This window comes from Echinops telfairi, unplaced genomic scaffold (assembly GCF_000313985.2).
Source record: "Echinops telfairi isolate 266 unplaced genomic scaffold, ASM31398v2 ScPeMD7_7;HRSCAF=31, whole genome shotgun sequence".
NCBI lineage: Eukaryota > Metazoa > Chordata > Mammalia > Afrosoricida > Tenrecidae > Echinops > Echinops telfairi.
Window position 1 is genome coordinate 26,918,045 of NW_022103904.1, and position 1,040 is coordinate 26,919,084.

The 1,040-nt window shown below is 51.8% G+C and overlaps 1 protein-coding gene across 1 annotated transcript in view; it reads right to left on the bottom strand.

The window, feature by feature from the left end:
* The window catches only part of ARPIN (actin related protein 2/3 complex inhibitor), a 27,680-nt gene extending 27,277 nt beyond the window's left edge, over window positions 1-403 (bottom strand). The window contains exon 1 of the mRNA XM_045286301.1: window positions 342-403. Coding sequence (XP_045142236.1) covers window positions 342-403 — 62 coding nt within the window. The remainder of the gene's footprint in view (window positions 1-341) is intronic.
* Window positions 404-1,040: the final 637 nt, after the last annotated feature.

Sequence of the window (1,040 nt, forward strand, 5' to 3'; positions counted from 1 at the left end):
GGCGCCGCTTGCTGCCGCGCACCGACCGGAAGTTCGCTGTGGGCGGAAGTTCCCCTTGGGCGGAAGTTCCCCTTGGGGGCGGATGGAGCTGCTGTGGGCCAGGTGCTGATTTCGAGAGAGCACGCCCCGCGCAGGTGATTCCGGCCATTCTGGTTTTCACCTCGGAAAGCCGCGGCTGGTCCGCTTCTACCAGTGTTTGGGGAGCGCGGCCTGGCTTCGCCGGCCCGTGGGCTCCTTCCCAGGCTCTCGGCCCCCACGGCGCCGGGGCACTCTGGCCAGCTCAGTGCCCTGCCCCTTGCCTCTCACTCTCCTTAACCTCCTCCCTGCACTGAGGCCGCTACCAGACCCTTTGTTCCTCGGCCGAGGCCCCCATTCCCGCCAACCTCTTCTGGGGCCCCGGCATTTCTGCGTCATTGTGTGAGGAGTATATATAAATCCTTGGGTCGCTGGGCGCCAGGTATAAGCGACAGTTGGGGGGGGGTGGGTCTCACTCGGAACTCCTAATTTCGTTGGTTGTCAACCCGGTTGTAAACCGTTTCGCTTGGAGGAGGAAACGGATTCTTAACGCTTTGGCTGTTGGGTCGGGAAAAGTTAGTACTTAGACTCCCTTGGCTTTAGTGTTGGCGTTGAAGGCTAAGTAAGTGGGAAGATGAGAACTTAAAAAGTACTGCTGCGTGAGGACTCAATAAATGATCTGTGCATTTGAATGTTCCAGAAGTGTGTCTGAGACAACCACAAATATTGTTACAGGCCTCCTACTCGCTTTGTTTTTATTTTTGGGATTAGGTTTCAGAATGTTACCAAAGGGGAGTAGAGCTGCTGACAAAGATAAAGGAGCGAGACTCAGGTTTAAGCCCAGTTCCCCACCAGTTCAACCTCTTTCAGACTTAATAGCCTTTTGCCAACTAGACATGAAACAATTTTACCTTTTTCATGGAATTTTTATTAGCTAGATTACGTTTTATGCAATAAATTACATCAAGGTAGATAACAGTGTTGAGTATAACTATTCACATTCTATTTGTATTTGTGTGAATTTT